At 66.9% G+C, this 16383-nt stretch overlaps 4 protein-coding genes across 10 annotated transcripts; 2 read left to right on the top strand and 2 right to left on the bottom strand.

Annotated features, from left to right (window-relative positions):
• The first annotated feature begins 940 nt into the window (after positions 1–940).
• Positions 941–3182, top strand: CHURC1 (churchill domain containing 1). Its single transcript, XM_055721897.1, has 5 exons — positions 941–1025; positions 1153–1288; positions 2047–2117; positions 2702–2799; positions 2933–3182. Exons 1-4 carry the CDS (start codon positions 987–989, stop codon positions 2792–2794), a joined length of 339 nt encoding a protein of 112 aa, XP_055577872.1. The 5' UTR covers positions 941–986; the 3' UTR covers positions 2795–2799; positions 2933–3182.
• Positions 3183–3677: 495 nt separating this feature from the next.
• GPX2 (glutathione peroxidase 2) lies at positions 3678–4636 on the bottom strand. Its single transcript, XM_005438311.3, has 2 exons — positions 4303–4636; positions 3678–4210 (listed from the first exon to the last, which is right to left on the bottom strand). Exons 1-2 carry the CDS (start codon positions 4525–4527, stop codon positions 3860–3862), a joined length of 576 nt encoding a protein of 191 aa, XP_005438368.2. The 5' UTR covers positions 4528–4636; the 3' UTR covers positions 3678–3859.
• A 950-nt stretch (positions 4637–5586) lies between these two features.
• Positions 5587–9801, bottom strand: RAB15 (RAB15, member RAS oncogene family). 7 transcript variants are annotated; one of them, XM_055721874.1, is made up of 7 exons: positions 8433–9334; positions 7956–8016; positions 7736–7796; positions 7571–7648; positions 7420–7481; positions 6450–6515; positions 5587–6367 (listed from the first exon to the last, which is right to left on the bottom strand). In XM_055721874.1, exons 1-7 carry the CDS (start codon positions 8854–8856, stop codon positions 6352–6354), a joined length of 768 nt encoding a protein of 255 aa, XP_055577849.1. In that variant the 5' UTR covers positions 8857–9334; the 3' UTR covers positions 5587–6351. The 7 variants fall into 7 exon arrangements, with proteins under 7 accessions (XP_055577849.1, XP_055577850.1, XP_055577853.1 ...); XM_055721875.1 differs by lacking the exon at positions 8433–9334 and adding an exon at positions 9354–9801 and having other exon boundaries at positions 5815–6367; XM_055721878.1 differs by having other exon boundaries at positions 5817–6367; positions 7392–7481; positions 9128–9345.
• Positions 9802–11058: 1257 nt separating this feature from the next.
• Positions 11059–16298, top strand: FNTB (farnesyltransferase, CAAX box, beta). The gene is made up of 12 exons (XM_055721864.1): positions 11059–11217; positions 13108–13172; positions 13435–13507; positions 13748–13839; positions 14279–14425; positions 14507–14590; positions 14699–14785; positions 14875–15004; positions 15117–15249; positions 15550–15661; positions 15734–15848; positions 15933–16298. Exons 1-12 carry the CDS (start codon positions 11137–11139, stop codon positions 16041–16043), a joined length of 1230 nt encoding a protein of 409 aa, XP_055577839.1. The 5' UTR covers positions 11059–11136; the 3' UTR covers positions 16044–16298.
• The last annotated feature ends 85 nt before the right edge of the window (positions 16299–16383 follow it).

Here is a 16383-nt window from a genome sequence, read left to right on the forward strand (position 1 = left end):
CGGGGACGGGCCGCCCGCCCCGCAATGCAGCACAGCGGCCCCCCCCGGCCGCCGCCGCCGCCACCGGCCGGGCGCGGAGCGGCGCAGGGCTCCGCTGCCACGGGTGGGGTTCCCCGGCGGGCCGCCCCCACCAGTACCCCGTACTGGCCCTGCTCTGTGTTCCCCCCCGGTAACCCGGGCTGGCCCCGCTGATCCCCCCCCCCCCCAAAAAAAAAAAAACCCCGGTAAACTGGGCTGTCCCCACCGTGTGTGTGTGTGTGTGTCCCCTCCGGTAACTCGGCCTGTCCCTGCTCTGCGTGTGTCCCCCGGTAACCCGGGCTGGCCCCGCGGATCCTCCCCCCCGGTAATCCAGGCTGGCCCCTCTGTGTGTGTGTGCCTCTGTCCCGGTGACTCCGCTCAGTGTCCCCCACCGGTAACCCGGGCTGGCCCTGCTGTGTCCCCCCCCGCCGGTGACTCGGGCCGGCCCTGCTGTGTCCCACCACCAGCTAGCCTGCGGCAACCCCCCCAGCTAGCCCAGCGCATCCCCCAGCTAGTCCCAGGCCCTCCAGCTGGCTCACGGCATCCCCCCAGGTAGCCCCAGGCCCCCCAGCTGGCCCAGAGCATCCCCCAGGTAGCCCCAGGTACTCCCCCTGCTAGCTCCGGGTGTCCCCCAGCTAGCCCCAGGCACCCCTGGCTAGCCCTGGATACCCGCAGCTAGCCCCAGGCACTCCCAGCTAGCCCCAAATGTCCCCACAATCAGCCCTGCTTGCCCCCAGCCCAGCGCTGGCCACCCGAACGCGCAGGCGGCTCCGAGACGCTGGGCAGGCGACCGGGGGCGCGCCGGGAGCTGAGCCCACACAGGCACCCAGCCTCAGCCGCGCCGCCGCGGCACTGCCCGCGCTAAATCCCGTCCGGGGGTGGGGGTAACGCCGTGGCCACGCCCCCGCCCTAAGCCCCGCCCCGTGACAGGAGTCTCGCGAGAACTGCGGGGCGGCGGCGGCGGCGGGATGTGCGGGGGCTGCGTGGGTACCGAGTACCCGGAGCGGGTAGGCCGGTGGCGGGCGGGCCGGGGCCGGGGCCGGGGCTGGGGCTGGGGCTGGGGCCGGGGCCGGGGCCGGGGCCGGGGCCGGGGCCAGGGCCAGGGCCAGCGCCAGCCATGTGCTACCGCCGTAGGGTACCACTTGCCTGGAGGGCGGTTCCTTCCTCCTCAACTTCGTGGGGTGCGCACAGTGCGGCCGCCGGGACTTCGTCCTGCTCGGCAACCGCGCTGCCGGCCTGCACGGCGGGGACGAGATCGTCACCTACGACCGTGCGCTGGGGGGCGGCCTAGGGGCTGCCTGGGGGGAGGCCGAGGGCTCCGGGGGGGCTCGGGGGGCCTGGGGGGCCCTTGAGGCCTAGGGGGAGCGGGACTCAGGGGGGCTGAGGCCTCGGGGGGGACATTTGGGGCCATGGATTCGGGGGGAGTTGAGGGCTGGGGGTGGCTATTTGGGGGCTGGGGTTTGGGGAGGGGGCTGAGGGCTGGGGAGACGTTTAGGGCCTTGTACTCGGGGGGCCTGAGGGGGAACATTTGGGGTTTGGGGCTCAATGGGGCTGAGGGCTGGGAAGGGGACGTTTGGGATCTGGGGCTCAGGGGGAGCTGAGGGCTGGAGGGGGGACGCATTTGAGGTCTGGGGTAGGGGGAGACACTGAGGGCTGGGGGTCCTTGGGGAGGGGGGAGGCCTGAGGGAGGGTTAGTTTGGGAAGGGAAGATTTGGGGGGGCTAATACTGGGGGGAACCTGGGGTTGGGGGGTGATTGGTGTTCTTGGGTGGGCAGGGGCTAGGGGTGATGTGTGGGTGGGGTGTCAAGGCTTGAGAGGAGCTGGTGGCTGTTAAGGGTGGTTAGGTGCTGGGGGGTTTTGGGGTGGGTGATTCTCAGGGACCCACCCTGGGGACTTGGGGGTCAGTGCCCCAGAGGATGAGGGTGGGCCCAGTGGATGGGGGCTTGCCCCCAAGGGCTGGGGGGGCAGTACTGCAGGGTCAGTGGTGCCAGTGGAGCCCCTTAACCTGCAATCCTCTCTCCTCCACAGACCTGTGCAAGAACTGCCACCACCTGATTGCGCGCCATGAGTACACCTTCAGCGTGGTGGATGACTACCAGGTACAGCCAGAGCAGCGGCTTGTCCCCCCGCAGCCCCTCTCTGGCTCCAGAAGCATCCTAAGCTGAGCCCTGGGCTGTTCCTCCTGCTCCGGGTTTCCATACCTACCTGCTGATTCCCAGCTGCCCTGGCAGCCACAGACTGGAGCCAAGTGGGTTCAGAGGCAAGCTGTGGCACCAGCCTTGAAGGCTTCAGAGCTGCATCCCTATGCTCAGGGCTACCTGGAGCCCCTGACGCTAGCCCCTGCTTCGTGAGGGGCAGTCCAGCTCACCTCTGGCCTCCAGCGCAGCCCCAGCGTGGGAATATCAGTGACATGCATGGCCCAGAGCAGTAAAACGTGGCTGTGTGGCAGGGGCGGTGGCAGGGGTGGGCCTGCAGCTCTCCCAGCCCTCCTCCCTGGCACATTTCCTATTCAGCTGCTAAACGCTGGAAAATGGGCTCAGGGGAGTCAGGCTCATCCTGGGGGAAGAAATGAGATCCCTCCAGGTCTGATTGCAATCAAGGATCAGGTGCCGGCTCTAGCTCGGGTTTCCCTGCGGGAAAGTGGGGCTGTGGCAGATCCGCTCCCCCTCCTGTTCCACCACAGGAGTACACCATGCTTTGCCTGCTCTGTGGCCGGGCTGAGGACTCCATCAGCATCCTGCCCGACGACCCCCGCCAGATGACCCCGCTTTTCTGAAGCTGGTTTGTATCCCAGCACGAGTCCCTGGATGCTTCAGGACCTCCCTCCCTGCTCCCCGCTGCACAGAGCTGCGGCACCAGCAGATCCCAGGGGACTTTGCAGTCCCTTAGGTGATTCTCTTCTCCAAACCTCCAGCCTGGATGTGGCGGATGCCTGATGCCAGATGCTTCCATGCACCCAGCGGCAGCTCAGCTGTCCTTGCTGCATGGTGGCTCTGACCCCAGCTGCAGGGGCAGGGTGGAGCGCCACGGCCCGAGCGCCCCTTGTGCTGAAGACACGAAAGGGGCTTAGTGTATTGTCACTCCAAAAAGGGGTCCAAGAGATTGCTCGCCCTGTCCTGCCTCAGGAGCCCACATGTGTGGGGCAATAAATGTGATGTGTTACAGCTCGGTGGTGCAGGTGGTAGTGCTTTGCGGGTGGGCTTCACCCCCCTGGACTCCCTATAGGTGGTGAAGGGTGTTGGGGCCCAGCATGGGGATCAGGGGGGCTTTTTCCTTCCCAGGAACCTGTGGGATTCCTCCCCTGAGAAGTTAATTATTTTCGCTCCCCCCGGGGGCCGTGTGGAGCTTATGTGGGGTCGTTGCAGGCACGCCCCCGGGGCCCGTTTCTCTGGGGGGTGTAACCCAGCTCTGCCCCGCTGAGGGGTGCATGTTCCTGGGGCAGGCAGGAGCCGGGTGAGCCGCAACTGCCAAAATCACTCCCCTGGGGTGGGGTGCTGCTGTTGGCACCCAGCCCCAGCGACACCTGCGGGGAGCTCGGCGCTGCCAGCCTGGCACCGCTCCATCCCTGCACCACTGTTTCCTGGATTTGGCACTGCAGGGCTGCTTCCTCCCGCCGGCTTGTCCCCAGCAGCTCCCCACAAACCACGCGGATGCAGGTGTGCTCCCTCCGGCTCATTTATTGCCACCAGCCCACACTGCCCCGGTGGCTCCAGCCCTCTGCCCCCATCGAACCCCCTCCCCACAGCGGTTTCAGAGGGGGCTGTCACCCGGCAGAGAGCTGGGGCTGTGCCGGGGGGCGGCAGCTGGCAGAGGAAGGGAGGGGGGGATGCTGGAGCCAGCCCTACTTGGCCAGCTTGAGGAGGCGCTGGATGTCGGGCTCCAGCTGGGCGGTGGGCGTGCGGGGGCTGTAGCGCCGGAAAGGTTCCCCCTCGGGACCCACCAGGAACTTCTCAAAGTTCCAGGAGATGTCAGAGCGCCGCACGGGACTCCAGGTGAGGAAGCGGGGCTCAGCCATCAGGTGCGTTGCCTCGTCGGCTGGCGCGGGCAGGTGAGCCTTCAGGTAGGCGAAGACGGGGTGGGTGTCCTGCCCGTTCACCTGGCACTTCTGGAAGAGGGTGAAGTTGGGCTCGAAGCCACCCCCTGGCCGCACGTGCTTCAGGCTGTTGAGGATCTCCTCGTTGGTGCCGTTCTCCTACGGCAGGGAAGGAGAAAGCCGGAGCCATGCTGCATTTTCCCCTTCCTTGCACACAAAGCCAGCCACTGCGGTGGCCCCCGGGGACTTACCTGGTAGCCAAATTGGTTGCAGGGGAAGCCCAGCACGACCAGCCGCCGGGGATAGCGGGCTTGCAGCTGGTTGAGCTGGGTGTAGTCCCGCACCGTAGTGCCTCAGAGGGATGCCACGTTCTCGATGAGGACCACGCGGCCGCGGAAGACGTTGAAGTCCACCTTCTCCCCCTGCAAGGAGGTGGCACTCAGGTCGTAGAAGGACTTGGCAATGGGGACGGTCATGGCTGCGAGCGCGTCTGCCTTCCCCGCTTCCTGTCGGCGCACCTTAAGGGCTGCCTGGTGCCCACGTGATGTGCCGGCTCCAAAGGTCTTCTTGGCCCACCGTGACTTGGCAGAAACCGGAGCCGTTCCACCTGCTGGCACCCGCACAAGGGGGGAAGGAAGAGGCAGGGAGGGTGCGGGTGCTGCAGGACCAAGGCGATGCTCCTGCCTGCCTCAATAATTCATGGCACAGTGCGGTGTGGCATGACTACTCTTCCCCATGCCTGCGAGCTGTGGGATGCCGTGGGGCTTGGCACCACCGGCCTGGTATGGGCTGGCCTCGAGAGCTGGGAACACCCGGGGAGGCAAGAAATAACGGGACTCCAGGAGCTGGGGCTGTGTGGGGCAGAGGAGGGGGCGACTCAGACCCAGGTGTGTGATGGGGGGAACCGGTGCACCAGCACATCTTCTCCAGGGCTGCCTTGGCATCACCCCTGGGCCTCCTGTGCTTGCTGTCCTGGTGCCTGCTGCCTTCCCCCCAGTGCCCCCAAGTCCCAGTGCTCCACTGGTCCCAGTGCCAGCATCCACCCTGGCACTCATCTGCTGTGGCGCCTGCTTCCTGGCATCCTGGTACCTGCCCATCCTGGATCCTGGCAGTATCCCAGTGTCTACCCATCCTGGTGCCTGGCAGCATCCTAGTGCCAACCCATCCTGGTGCCTGGCAGTATCCCTGTGCCCACTGCCATCCCAGTGCCCACCCATCCTGGTGCCTGGCAGCATCCTGGTGCCCGCTGCCATCCCAGTGCCCACCCATCCTGGTGCCTGGCCGCATCCCAGTGCCTGCTGCCACCCCATCCTGGTGCCTGGCAGCATCCCGGTGCCCACTACCATCCTAGCGCCCACCTATCCTGGCGCATGGCAGCATCCCAGTGCCCACTGTCACCCCAGTGCCCACCACTGTCCTGGTGCCCACCACTAGGCTGTGTGACCATGATGGCCCTGTCCCTGCTGGGGCCAGCTCCTGCCTCCCTGGGTGGCTGTTCCAGCAGCCTGGCGGTGGTGGACACGGTGCCCCCACGGACCCGTTCCCCCAGCCTGGAAAGGGGACACCATCCTGGCAGCCCTGGAGCAGCCTCAATTATTGATAACTGCTCGGGTTGCTGCAGGCCAGCTCTGCCTGTGGCACGCTGCCCCACTCGCCTGCGTATCTGTGGCTGCCCCATGGTACGGGCGGCTCCAGTGGGGCACAGCCATCGTGGCACCCTGCAGCCAGCATGGCACCGTGCCCACAGCCCGCCACGGCAGCACACAAGCCACTGGCTTCCTCCAGCATCACCTTTATTCTGCAAACCATGTGTGTGTGTGTGTGTGTGTGTGTGTGTGTGTAAAACTCGGGGGGGGGGGGGGGTGTGTCCCCAGGGGCATGGGGTGGGCACACAGCGCCCATGACAGCCCCCCGCCCAACCCCATGCACCATGGGGGAGCATGGGTGCCAGGATGCAGGGTGCCAGGATGGGGGGACACCCCCATGATGCCTGCCTGGCCCCCGCCATCCCTGGGGGGGCACATCCTGGGTCACTCCCCTCCACCAGGCACCGGCCGCACCCCCCCTTCCATTGGGGCTGCCCCAATCCCGCACCCGCCGTGGGCCCCCCAACACAGGCCTGGGGGGGGGGGGGGGGGGGGCCGAGGCAGGGCCAGGCTTCAACACCAGCAGGCTTTGGGGCTGTCCTCGCTCCCCAGAGGCTGCTGCTCATCCTCCTCCAGGCGGGCCAGGGCGGGGGCGCGGGGGGGGGGCCCGCAGCCCCTCCAGTTCCTTGCGGTGCGCCTGCAGCACCAGCTCCGTCAGCCGTGTGAAGGACTGCAGAAGAGATGGGGGGGGAGGTCAGCCCACTGCCCCCCTCCCGAACCCCCCAAGTCCACCCCAGCCCCCCCCCCAGCACCTCCTTGATGTTGAGGTTGCTGCAGGCGCTGGTCTCGTAGAAGTCCATCCCATACTCCCTGGCCAGCTGCAGGGCGAGGGGCCGTCGGCGGCACCATGGTTTGTGGGGGGCGGGGGTGTTCAACACCCTCGCCCCCCCCCCGCCCCCCGGCACATGCACAGCTGGATGAGCTGTGCTGCCCATGGTGGCACTGGGGTGGGGGCATCCCCTGCAGGGGGCACTGTGTGCTGTCCCTGGGTGCTTCACGGTCCCTGAGGGGGGGCACTGTGTGCTTTGGGGTCCCGAGGGAGGTGGGCACTGGGTGCAGGGAGCACAGTGGGGGGCACTGGGTGCTTTAGGGTCCCTGGCGGGGAGGACTGGGTGCTTTGGGGTCCCAGGGGAGGTGGGCACTGGGTGCAGGGAGCACTCAGGGGGGTGCACTGGCTGCTTTGGGTTTCCTGAGTGCTTTGGGGTCTCAGGGGCGGGGGCACCGGGTGCTTTGGAGTCCCTGAGGGAGGGATACTGGGTGCTTTAGGGTCCTTGGGGAGGGGCACTGGGTGCTTTGGGGGTGCAGGGGACCATGCTGGGCTGCAGGGGGGTGTCAGGGTCCCTGGATATGCTGCAGGAGCGGGACAGCGAGGCGTAAGAGCAGCCCCGGAGGTGCAGAGGCTCTGGGGGGCCATCCCTGGAGGTAACGGGGAGCTGGGTGGGGGTTAGGGGGTTTTGGTTACAGACAAGGCTTCAGGACAGTTGGAGGGGGTGTCCCTGGTCATGCTGGGGAGGGGCTACAGATGTCTGGGGGGTCCCTGGCTATAAGTAGGGCTGCAGAAGAGTTGTTGGGGTCCCTGGGGAGTACAGGAGGGGCCTGGGGGGGCCGTGGGGTGCAGGGGGGTCCCTGGCAACCTGGGGGTGCAGGGGGGGGGGCCCTGGCCCCCCCGGGGGCACACACCAGCCCCCGCTCACCTGCAGCCCTTGCTCTTTGGCCACTTGCCTCTTGTGCTCCTCGTCCGCCTTGTTCCCAATGAGGATTTTCTGGACGCCATCAGGCGCGTACTGGGGAGGAGCGGGTGGCGTGAGAACACCACCACCAACACCATGGGGGGGACCCCCCCAGGACCCCCCCTTTGCTCCTGCACCCCCACCTCATCCACGTCGCTGGCCCACTTCACGATGTGCTGGTAGGAACGCTCGCTGCTGATGTCATACACCAGGAAGATGCCCTGCAGGAGGGGGGCAGGCAGCCATTTACAGCCCCCCGTGCCTCAGTTTCCCCGCTCCTGTGTACCAGGATGGGACCACCCCCGTACCTGTGCCCGCCGGTAGTACTGCTTGGTGATGGTCTGGTACCGCTCCTGGCCTGCCGTGTCCCTGCAGCCGAGGGGAGCGGGTCAACACCACCACCCATGGCACGAGCTGGTCAGGGCTCAGCCTCCCCCCTGGCGGGGGGAGCAAGATTCAGGACCACCCCCCCCCCAATCCCTGCCCCCCCCCCCCCCGCCCGCCCCGAGCCCCAGCACTGGCACTCACCAGATCTGTATCCGCACCTTAATGCCATCCACTTCGATGGTCTTCATCTTGAAGTCAACGCCTGGCATGGGGAGGGGAGCAGTTACGGGGTGCCCCGGTGTCCCCCCCATCACAGCAGCTGCTGCCACCAGGGTCCCCGCAGTCCCCTCACCCTCTCCCGGCCCATGCCAAGGCATGCCGTGCTGCCAGACCAGGTGCCAAGGCTCACCCGTGCCCCCCCAATGCCTGGAGCCATGGCCCGGTGCCCCAGCATCATCCCGGGGCCGGTGCCTGGTGCCAGGCCTGGCAGCGGCCTCCGTGCTGGGTCACTGCGCGGGTGCTGGCCCCAGCCCTGCTGCCGAGCGGCTGCTCCCGGTGCTCCCCGTGGCCCCGGTTTTGCTGTGCTGTGGCTCCCCAGTGCCCCCAGTTTCCCAGCCCCACAGTTCCCTGTGCCCCGAGTTTCCCAGTTCCCTGGTACCGCAGTCCCCCAGCACCCACGGTTTCCTGGTGCTCCCGGTTCCCCCGTGATGTGGCTGCCCGGTGCTCCTGGTTCATCAGTGCCCACTGCTTCCCATTTCCCCAGTGCTGCAGCTCCCCAGTGCTCCCAGTTCCCTGGTGCCCACAGTTTTCTGATGCTCCCAGTTTCCCAGCTCCTCGGTGTCACCGGTTCTCTGGTGCCCACGGCTTTCCCATTCCCTGGTGCCTGTGGTTTCCCGGTTCCCCGGTGCCCATGGTTGCTCATTTCCCGGTTCTTCACCTCCCCCGTGCCCACAGTTTCCCGTTTTCCCAGTGCTCCTGGTTTCCCGGTTCCCAGTACCCAACGGTTTTCTAGCTCCCTGGTGCTTCCATTTCCCGGGTGCTCCCATTTCCCCAGTGCCCACGGTTCCCCGGTTCCCGCTTCCCCGACGCTCCCAGTGCCCATGGTTTTCCAGCTCCCTGGTGCTCCCGGTTTCCCCGTTCCTTGGTGCCCACAGTTCCCTATTTCCCAGTGCTCCCAGCTACCCAGTGCCCATGGTTCCCCGGTTCCCGGTTCCCTGGTGCTCCTGGCTCCCCAGTGCCCACGGTTCCCCTTTCCCGATGCTCCCGTTTTCCCGGTGCTCCCAGCTCCCCGGTGCCCATGGTTCCCCAGTTCCTGGTGCTGCCGGTGCCCATGGTTTCCCGCTTCCCGGTGCTCGCGGCTCCCCAGTGCCCACGGTTCCTTGTTTCCCGATGCTCCCGGTGCCCACGGTTCCTTGTTTCCCGGTGCTCTCGGTGCCCACAGTTCCCCGTTTCCCGGTGCTCCCGCTGCCCACGGTTTCCCGCTTCCCGGTGCTCCCGGCTCCCCGCTGCCCACGGCTCCTCGCTTCCCGGCGTTCCCGCTGCCCGGCGCGGCTGCCCGCCGCCCGCTGCCCGCGCTGGTGCCGGTGCCGGTGCCGGTACCGATGGTGGAGATGTGGGCGGGGTGGAACTGGTTGTCGGTGAAGCGGCAGAGCAGGCAGGTCTTGCCCACGCCCGAGTCCCCCAGCAGCAGCAGCCGGAAGAGCACGTCGTACTGCTTGGCCATGGCGGGCCGGCGCCGCCGTACCGGGGCCGTGCCGGGGCCGCTGCCGGGACCACTGCCGGGGCCGCGAGCGCTGCGCCGGGCGGGCGGCGGGGCGGGGCGGGGCGGGGGCGGCGGCCGGGGGGGCACCGGGGGATGCTGTGGGGAACGGGAGGGATGCACCGGTATGGAACGGGAGAGACACACGGGGGAGGGGGAACCGGGGGATACACCGGGAGAGACACACGGCGGGGGCGCACCGGGGGATGCACCGGGGATGTACAGAGGCATTGGGAGAGACACACGGGGAATGCACCGGGAATGCACTGGGGCACGGGGATAAACACACGGGGAAGGGGAGGGGAGGGGGCGGGCACCGGGGGATGCACTGGGGGGGCCACCGGATGGTGCACGGGGGATGCACCAGGGCACCGGGAGAGACACACGGGGACGTGCTGGGAGTGAGACACGGGGAATGAGGGAGGGAGGGAGCACCGGGGGCGGGGGGGGGGGGGGCGGGGGGGCACCGGGGTATGCCCTGGGAACGGGGGGCGACACATGGGGCATGCACTGGAGAGTGTGGGGACATCTGGGGACACACCAGCCCCCCCCAGGAGAGAGTGGGGGACACGGCCCAGGGGCTGCAGGGGACACTGGGTGACACATGGAGGGATGGGTGGGCAACAGGGGAGCACTGGGAGCAGTGGGGTGGCCCGGGGCTGAGGGGCCTGGAGCAGGGCCACGGCAGGGCTGCGGGGGGGTGCAGTGGCGCAGTGCTGGGTGCTGAGGTGCAGCGCTGGATGCAGTGCTGGATGCCACGGCGCAGCGCTGTGTGCTGGGGTGTAGCTCGGGCGCAGCGCTGTGTGCTGGGGTGCAGCACGCGGCAGAGGAGGATGCAGCGTGGGCCAGGGAGTGCACGGCAGGGTGGCACGGCACAGCGTGGCAAAGCCACGCACGGGGCAGCGTGGTGGTGAAGGTGCTGCACAGCGCAGCACTGCAGCACACATGCTGCCGTGCACCCTGCAGCACAGGGGGCCAATGCAGTGCTGCAGCGTGATGATGCAACACAGTGTCGGTGCAACCATGCAGTGCTGTGCTGAGATGATGCAACACCACACAGCATTGCAATGGTGCAGCGCCACAGCGGGATGACGCCACACTGCACAGCAGCATGATGATGCAGCGCTGCAGTGCGATGATGCAACACAGCGGGTCGGTGCAACTGCGCAGCACCACGCTGTGATGACGCAGCACCACGCGGCAGTGTGCGCCACAGCGGGATGACGCCACACTGCTCAGCAGTGCCATGATGCAGCGCTGCAGCGTGATGATGCAACACCATGTCGGTGCCACCACGCAGTGCCACACTACGAGATGTAGCACCACGCTGCTGGACGAGGCTGCAGCGCTGCGGCGTGATGACGCAACGCCGCGCGGCAGTGACGCAATAAGGCAGCGCTGGGCAGGGCCCTGACCAGGCCGCGGCCAGGTAGCCCACCATGACGTCACGGCGCGGTGACGCAGCGCCCTCCTCGCGCCCCGACGCGCCGCGCATGCGCGTGGGAGGGCGAGGCCGGGAGGCGTGGCCTGGGCGTGACGGGGGGCGTAGCCAGGGGCGTGACCGCGTGTCCCCACCCGGCCGCCGTCGTCCGGCTGCCCCCGCCGGCGCGAGCCGCCCGCAGCATGGCGGGAGCGGAGGCCCCCCCCGGCGGGCGGCGGCGGCTGCGGGACGATGGGCTGCAGACCCCCACCTCCGCCGAACAGGTGCGGGGGGCCGGGCCGGGTGCTGGGAGGGGGGGGGGCGGGCCGGGCCGTGTGGGGCTGGGCCCTGGGGTGCCCTGGGGCAGGGCTGTGGGGTGCTGTGGCTGGGTATGAGGGTGCCAGGTTGTGTGGGGCTGGGCTCTGAAGGTGCCAGGCTGCTGGCTGATCCCTGCCCCAGCTCCCCCCATGCAGCCGCTGGCCCCACACTCGCGTGTGTCAGGGGGCCGGGGGCTGCCACCCCCGGGGAACATCACTCGTGTCCCCCCGCAGTATCTCGGGCAGCCCGACCCCCTCCCGAGACAGCCCTGGGGTAGCTCCCCGGGCACTGGGACGGGCCCTGTGGGGCAGAGGGCAATTCTGGGTTTCTCAATCCATGGGGCCCTGTGAGCCTCTGGCCCCCCGGGACGCGGTGCCTGCGGAGGGCTGGCCCTGGCTGCACACCCTGTGCCCACCCAGCCGCTCCATCGCGGCCCCCCAGCCGTGCAGCGGGGAGGGAATACAAGGGAGGGCTCAGGGGTCGAGATAAGGACAGGGAGCTCACTTTGCAATTAGTCGCGGGCAAAACAGACTCTTCTTGGGGAAAATTAGTTTCATTTATTACCATTCAAATCAGAAAAACACCTTCCCCCACCCTCCCTTCTTCCCGGGCTTAACTCAATTCCTGATTTCTCTCCCTGGTCCCCCCAAGGGGGCAGGGGACGGGGAATGAGGGTTACGGTCAGTCCAGTACATGTTGGTGTTGCTGCTCCTTCCTCCTACGCTCCACCCTGCTCCGGTACGGGTCCTTCCCACGGGAGACAGCTCTCCATGAATCCCTCCAGCGTGGGGTCCTTCCCACAGGAGACAGCTCTCCATGAATCCCTCCGGCGTGGGGTCCTTCCCACGGGTGCAGCCCCTCACATGCTGCCCCAGCACAGGCTGCCCATGGGTCACAGCCTCCTCTGGGCACCCCCTGCCCCAGCGTGGGTCCCCCCTGGGCTATGGCGGGGTGGGGGGGGTGGGGGATCTGCTCCCCCATGGGCTTCCTGGGCTGGGGGCACAGCCTGCCTTGCTGGGGGCTCTCCATGGGCTGCCAGGGAACCTCAGCTCCAGCGCCTGGAGCCCCTCCTGCCCTGCCCTTGATGCCTGCGGGGCTGCGGCTCACACACATTCGCTCCTCTCGCAGGCACGGATTATTTTCCTCCCCCTGCTCCTTCCCGCGCTGTCCCTGTGCCGCTGCTGCCGATAGGCTTGGCCTTAGCCTTGATGGGTCCAGCTGGGAGCTGGCTGACATCGGCTCCATCAGATATAGGGGAAGCTTCTGGCACCTTCTTGCAGAAGCCACCCCGGCAGCCCCCCCCTTCCCCAAAACCTTGCCATGCAAACCCACTACAACGGGGCTGCTTGTGCCCCCCCATCCTTGCCCCCCTGCCCTCCAGGGTGTTTTCTGGAGGGTTGCCCTGGCTGGGACAGTGCTGGGTCCTGAGTTCGAGTTTTAAAACAGGGGGACAGTGTGGCAAGTCCCCGGTTAGCTGGCAATGCTGTCCTGGCGTTAGCGGGAGGAGGGTGTTGTATGTGGCAGGGGGGGTCCCAGGACAAAGCAAACCCCATCTTTAAAACTGCTGCATTGGAAAAGCGGCAGTGGACGGAGCTAATCCTAGGTGCAAAGCTCCTAACGGCTTAGCTACGATGCTCCGCGGGCCGGCAGGACTGAGTCGCTTGTGATCGCTTTGGTTTTCCTGGGGAATGCAACAAGATGGTGCTGCTGTCTCGGAGAGTGGCTGTGAGCTGGATAAACCCCTGGGGTGGGGCAGGAGCTGAGGGGGGCTCCGGCAGGACTGCTTGGGATGGGAAGAGCTATTTTCCAGAGCTCACCATGGTCTTTGTTCCCCTCTGCGCTGCGGCTGGTGGCAGACCAAGGTGGAAGACATTGTGCAGGAGGTCTTTGATGCCTGCAAGATGAGCCATCATGCTTCACAGTAAGTTCCTCTGGCAGCTGGTTCCCACCAGCTGTAGAAACTCTTGATAATGATAAACAACCAACCCACCCCCAAACCAGTGGCTCTGGCAGCTGCCGAGACCTGCAGCAAGGGACCAACTGCTCCTGCGGGTGTTGGGTGGGATCTTGCCCCTTCTGCTGGCCATGAGCCCGGGGGTCATGGTGGCATCAGCTCAGGGCTGGTGTCCCCCTCTCAGCTGGACTGCTGGTGCTCTGCCTGCTGAGCCCTGCCTGTCTTACAGGTACGTCCTGCAGCGGGAGAAGCACTGCCATTACCTGAAGAGAGGCCTCCGGCAGCTGACCAAAGCCTACGAGGTACCTGCAGTGCCACCAGCTCCTGCTCTGCCCCTTGGCTGAGGCGAGCCCTTCGCCCCAGGGCCCTGGGTTTGCTGGCCCTGGGGCAGTGGCTCCCGACGCACCCTTGGGTTGCACATGTCCCCATGGTGATGCTTTTGGGGCTCCCCTGCCTGTACCTGCTCCTGTGAGAGCTCTGCCTGCACCCCAGGCCCTGTGCCACCCCCTGGCCACCCTCACTGTCCCCTCTGGTCCCCGCAGTGTCTGGATGCCAGCCGTCCCTGGCTCTGCTACTGGATCCTGCACAGCTTGGAGCTGCTGGATGAGCCTATTCCCCAGTCAGTTGCCTCTGAGTAAGTGGTGCTGCGATGGGGTGGGTCACAGCGGCAGCCTGGGGACCCCCACTGTGGACCTGGCTGTGGCCAGAGGCCCCGTGGGCCACCCGCGTGATGCTGGAGGTGCCACCTCCTGCTGTCCCCGCGTGCTGGCAGGAGCAAAGGAGCGCTTTGTCTCCTCTGCGGCCATCAATGCCGCCCATTCTTCCGGCCAGCGCCTCGTGCTCCAGTGTCTCGTGACGGATGGAGATGGGGGACAGAGAGATAACCCCCGGCTTTGACCTTGGGGGGAGGAACCGGGGCTGGGCTGGCCCCTGCCCTGCTGTGAGCCATGGAGCCCCTGCTGTAGATGGGGGGGTGTAAGGGGAGGTTCCCCTCACCTGGGTGGGAAGTATCCTCCCACTGGGTGCCAGCGAGCGCTGAGCCCCTTCCTCACCCTCCCCGTGCCCCCCTGCAGCGTCTGCCAGTTCCTGAGCCGCTGTCAGAGCCCCCAGGGTGGCTTTGGGGGTGGCCCTGGCCAGCACCCACACCTTGCCCCTACCTACGCCGCCGTCAACGCACTGTGCATCATCGGCACGGAGGAGGCATTCGATGTCATTGACAGGTAGGGCCGGTGGGGCTGGGCTGGGGTCTGGTGGGGGGAGGCAGGATGCATGCCCCCCCCACAGACCGCTGGCTTTCGCAGGAAGAAGCTGCTGCAGTACCTGCACTCGCTGAAGCAGCCGGATGGCTCCTTCCTCATGCATATCGGCGGCGAGGTGGACGTCAGGTGGGTGAGCACTGTGGGGAGGAAGGGGATGGCTCTGCTGTGCTTCCAGCTGGCTGGGTGCTGCGGCAGGGGGGCAGTGCTGTGGTCCTGAGCACCCCTGTCCTGCAGGAGCGCCTACTGCGCTGCCTCCGTGGCCTCGCTGACCAACATCCTCACACCTGAGCTCTTTGCCGGGACAGCCGAGTGGATAGTGAGGTGAGTGAGAGCCAGCGTAGCCAGGGACGGGGTGAGGACGGGGGATGGTCCCTCACGCCTGTGCCATCCTGACCCTGCTGCCCGTGCAGGTGCCAGAACTGGGAGGGTGGCATTGGTGGGGTGCCGGGCATGGAGGCCCACGGCGGGTATACCTTCTGCGGCATGGCAGCCTTGGTCATCCTGAAGAAGGAACATCTGCTGAACCTCCGGAGCTTGCTGGTGAGTCACCCTGCACTCTTGCTGGGACGCCAGGGGTTCTCAGCTGCTCAGTGGGACCGGTGGGGGGGTCCCTGTCCTTGCACTGGCACCCACTCTCGCCCGTCCCACACAGCGCTGGGTTACCAGCCGGCAGATGAACTTCGAGGGCGGCTTCCAGGGCCGCTGCAACAAGCTGGTGGATGGCTGCTACTCCTTCTGGCAAGCTGGCCTCCTGCCCCTGCTCCACCGTGCCCTCCACGCCAGGGGTGAGTCTGCCACGGGGAGCTCCCAGCCTCCTCCGCCCCCAAAACGGCATCTCCAGGGGTGGCTGAAGGCGTTTACTGAGGGAACGAAGCACAGCTACTTGGGTGTTCCCGTGTCCCTGGTCTTTGGAGGGGGCTGCTGAATCATGGGGAAATTCATGCCTCCCCGCGGGCTTTTTGGCACCAAGGCTTGACTGCTGGGCCAGCGCCTTGATTGTTCCCCGGGGTGTGCGGGAAGACCCAGGTGGGGATTTGCCGCCTTCCTGGGGTCCCCCCAGCGATGTCATCAGCTTCCTCCTGCAGGCGACACGGCACTCAGCATGACCCGCTGGATGTTTGACCAGTTAGCGCTGCAGGAGTACATCCTCCTGTGCTGCCAGTGCCCAGCCGGTGGGCTGCTCGACAAGCCGGGCAAGTGAGTACCAGGCTGGGGGGGCTGCCTGGGGCCCTGGCACCCTGCTCAGCACCCCAATATCTGCCTCACCAGGTCCCGGGATTTCTACCACACTTGCTACTGCCTGAGTGGGCTGGCCATTGCCCAGCACTTCGGCAGCGGCGAGCTCCACCAGGAGGTGGTCCTGGGCGGCCCCGAGAACCGCCTGGTAGGTGCCAGGCATCGCTGTCAGCTGCCCGGCCTCTACGCCACCAGAAGCAGCGTTAACCTCCTCCCTCTCTCCCTCTCACAGCAGCCCACGCACCCTGTCTACAACATCATCCCGGAGAAGGTGGCAAGAGCGGTGACGCACTTCTTGCGGCAGCCAGTGCCCAGCCTGCAGCCGGCAGCTGCTGCTGACTAGGGGGTCCCGCTGGCCCCAGACTGTGCAGAGCAGCCCTGCCCCAGGCCGGTGGGGAGCTGCTGCAGCGTCTTGACGCAGACGGGCAGAGCGAGGTCCTCAGGGTGCTAGCAATACCAAAAACCGGCCTGCCCCGTAGCCACCAGCTCCTTCTGCCGTCATGCTGGGTGCCTTGCTGCCCTCCTGGCAGAAGCGGAGCTGGCTGAGGGGGACACGGGACGTGGCAGAGCTTTTGGCATCAATAAAGCGGAACAGACACCTGCCGTCTCCTGTGCGCGGGAAGGGCACATAGCTGCCACTGCCTGTCACCCATGGTGGCCCTGGGGAGACAGGACAGGAGGTG

This window comes from Falco cherrug, chromosome 10 (genome assembly GCF_023634085.1).
Source record: "Falco cherrug isolate bFalChe1 chromosome 10, bFalChe1.pri, whole genome shotgun sequence".
NCBI classification, from domain to species: Eukaryota; Metazoa; Chordata; class Aves; order Falconiformes; family Falconidae; genus Falco; species Falco cherrug.

Bases quoted from the DNA above. Each gene is read 5' to 3' on its own strand.
- CHURC1 (XM_055721897.1), top strand. From the start codon at position 987: ATGTGCGGGGGCTGCGTGGGTACCGAGTACCCGGAGCGG. The intron at 1,026-1,152 runs GTAGGCCGGTGG...CTACCGCCGTAG, and splicing joins GTACCGAGTACCCGGAGCGG to GGTACCACTTGCCTGGAGGG. The intron at 1,289-2,046 runs GTGCGCTGGGGG...TCTCCTCCACAG, and splicing joins CGAGATCGTCACCTACGACC to ACCTGTGCAAGAACTGCCAC.
- RAB15 (XM_055721872.1), bottom strand. From the start codon at position 8,856: ATGGGCACTGGGAGCGTCGGGGAAGCGGGAACCGGGGAACCGTGGGCA. The intron at 7,482-7,570 runs GTGGGGGTGCAG...GCTCCTCCCCAG, and splicing joins GGGCCAGCGACGTGGATGAG to TACGCGCCTGATGGCGTCCA. The intron at 6,516-7,391 runs GTGAGCGGGGGC...CTCGCCCTGCAG, and splicing joins CCAAAGAGCAAGGGCTGCAG to CTGGCCAGGGAGTATGGGAT.
- FNTB (XM_055721864.1), top strand. From the start codon at position 11,137: ATGGCGGGAGCGGAGGCCCCCCCCGGCGGGCGGCGGCGGCTGCGGGAC. The intron at 15,662-15,733 runs GTGAGTACCAGG...CTGCCTCACCAG, and splicing joins CTGCTCGACAAGCCGGGCAA to GTCCCGGGATTTCTACCACA. The intron at 15,849-15,932 runs GTAGGTGCCAGG...TCCCTCTCACAG, and splicing joins GCGGCCCCGAGAACCGCCTG to CAGCCCACGCACCCTGTCTA.